Raw genomic sequence first — 2223 nt, 5'->3', positions numbered from 1 at the left:
ACGGCTCTGAAACCCCTCCCGGGATGGGGACTCCACCACCTCCCTGGGCAGCCCCTTCCAACGCCTGACAGCCCTTTCCGGGAAGGAATTGTTCCCCACAGCCAACCTCCACCTCCCCTGGCACCACTTGAGGCCGTTCCCTCTTGTCCCATCGCTTGTCCCTTGGGAGAAGAGACCCACCCCCTCTCTGCACCCCCCTTTCAGGGAGTTGTGGGGAGCGATAAGGTCTGCCCTGAGCCTCCTCTTCTCCAGGCTGAACCCCCAGCTCCCTCAGCCAATCCCCACAGGAATTGTGCTCCAGACCCTGTAACGGAACCGCCTGTTTCATCCCCTGTGCAGGAGTTACTGAGGCATTGATGTTATTAGCACATTTAGATGAGGCTTGATAAAAATCGTCTGTCGATCCGCCGGGTTCTGTTTGCACCCTTCCTCCAAAGCTGTTTGCCCTGCAACATCATGTTTTTCCTCCCTCCAGGGAGTCAGTCTGACAGCTGCCAAAGAGCGGGGACAGCTTGTCTTCTTGGAAGGCCTCAAGTCCTGCCTTGACCTCTTTTTTGGAGAGGAGGAGGAGCAGTCAGGACAGCCCAGGCCTCTCCAGTTTATAAGGTAAGCCTGACCACTTGGTGGGCCCCCAGCACAGAGTGTTTTCTCCCCTCGTGTTCCCTGTCCCTGCAGCCACCAGGTCCATGCCTGAGACCCTTTGGGCTTCCCTCCGGGCCTCGAGGGCTTGGTAGCTGTGTGTTACACCCGGACACTTACGTGAAGGGGAATGCCAGGGCCGTGCGCGTTGATGTGCATGTCCTGCCCTCTCTCACTGCTCTGCAGAGAGCGATTCTGTCCCCCTTCTCCAGCACGTCGGGGCGATTTCTGCCCCCGTGCTCACTGCCAAGCTTGTTGTGGGCCTAGAGAAAATGGATTTCAGTGATCAACAGGTTTGTGTCAAATAAAACTCCATCTAAGCAGTTTTATTCCTTTTTTTTAATTATTATGAGGTTTATTCTCATCCAAGAGAGCAGTGCTGCTTTAACCATGCTGGCTTTTGGTTCATTCCTATTGCACTTTCTCCACATCCCTGACGATATGATTAGCCTCCTTTAAGTACTGAAAGGCTACAATATGGTCTCCCCGGAGCTTCCCTTCTCCAGGCTGAACCCCCCAACTCCCCCAGCCTGTCCCGAGGGCAGAGGGGCTCCAGCCCTTGGAGCATCTCCGGGGCCTCCTCTGGTGTCGCTCCAACAGCTCCGTGTCCTCCTGCTGTTGGGGGCCCCAGAGCTGGAGCAGAACTGCAGGGGGGGTCTCCCCAGAGCGGAGCAGAGGGGCAGAATCCCCTCCCTCGCCCCCCTGGCCACGCTGCTCTGGATCCAGCCCAGGATGGGGTTGGCTTTCTGGGCTGCCAGCGCACACGGCCGGCTCATGGCCAGCTCCTCGCCCCCAGCACCCCAAGTCCTTCTCCTCAGGGCTGCTCTCCAGCCATTCCCTGCCCAGCCTGTGCTGGTGACTGTCACCACAGTGGGGACAGCAGTGATAGCACAGAGTGGCATTCCCTGTGTTGGGGCAGTGGACGGGGAGTGGGACACACAACGCGTGTGTGGGCCAAGCCCCTTGAGACCTTCTTCTCTTCCAGTGAGAGCGCTTCCAACCTCAAGGCCTTGTTTGACTTTGTCCAGACGTCCCTGACTTCCACCGGCAGCGACTCCTGGAATGGCCCAGTGTTGTTGGTGGATGACCTCAGTGTCCTGCTCAGCCTAGGAGCCACACCGGTGGCAGTGCTGGACTTCATCCACTATTGCAGAGTCACGGTGTGCTCCCAGCTGAAGGTACCGCCACCTCTGTGCACAGCCTACTGTACCCTGCGTGTACAGAAGAGCCTCTCGAGCGATGCCTGGCCTGCTTTCCTTTTATCACCTGGGCACGATGGGGGTTTGGATGGCTTTGGCTGTCCAAGAAATACAAATAATTGCTCTAGGCCACACTCAGAGTGTGTTAGTCCCTTGGCAACTGGGGCTTGCTCTGTCCCTGACATGTGAGCAGGGTTTTGAGGTGTAAAATATTGTTTCGTAAGCTCCTGGCTCTCCAGAGATCTCCACTCACACCCATCTTGGTGTGCGTGGTGGGGCAGGGAAGGAAACACATTACGAAGGTAGTGAGGGGCTGATGAGTCTCGCAGGGGACAGAGATCATGGAATCATAAAATTACTGAATCTTTGAGGTTGGAAAAGACTT

The 2223-nt window shown here is 56.7% G+C and overlaps 1 protein-coding gene across 1 annotated transcript; it reads left to right on the top strand.

The window, feature by feature from the left end:
• Positions 1-475: 475 nt before the first annotated feature.
• LOC104515495 (elongator complex protein 6-like) lies at positions 476-1856 on the top strand (the record flags this gene model as incomplete). The annotated part of the gene is made up of 2 exons (XM_010159490.1): positions 476-606; positions 1625-1856. Coding segments are annotated over 2 exons (363 nt in total), but the record flags the coding sequence as incomplete, so codon positions are not given.
• Between the last annotated feature and the right edge of the window lie 367 nt (positions 1857-2223).

This window comes from Eurypyga helias, unplaced genomic scaffold, assembly GCF_000690775.1.
Source record: "Eurypyga helias isolate BGI_N326 unplaced genomic scaffold, ASM69077v1 scaffold43789, whole genome shotgun sequence".
Classification (NCBI taxonomy): Eukaryota; Metazoa; Chordata; class Aves; order Eurypygiformes; family Eurypygidae; genus Eurypyga; species Eurypyga helias.
The sequence above is the reverse complement of the archived record's forward strand: the minus strand, read 5'-3'. Positions and strand labels throughout refer to the sequence as shown.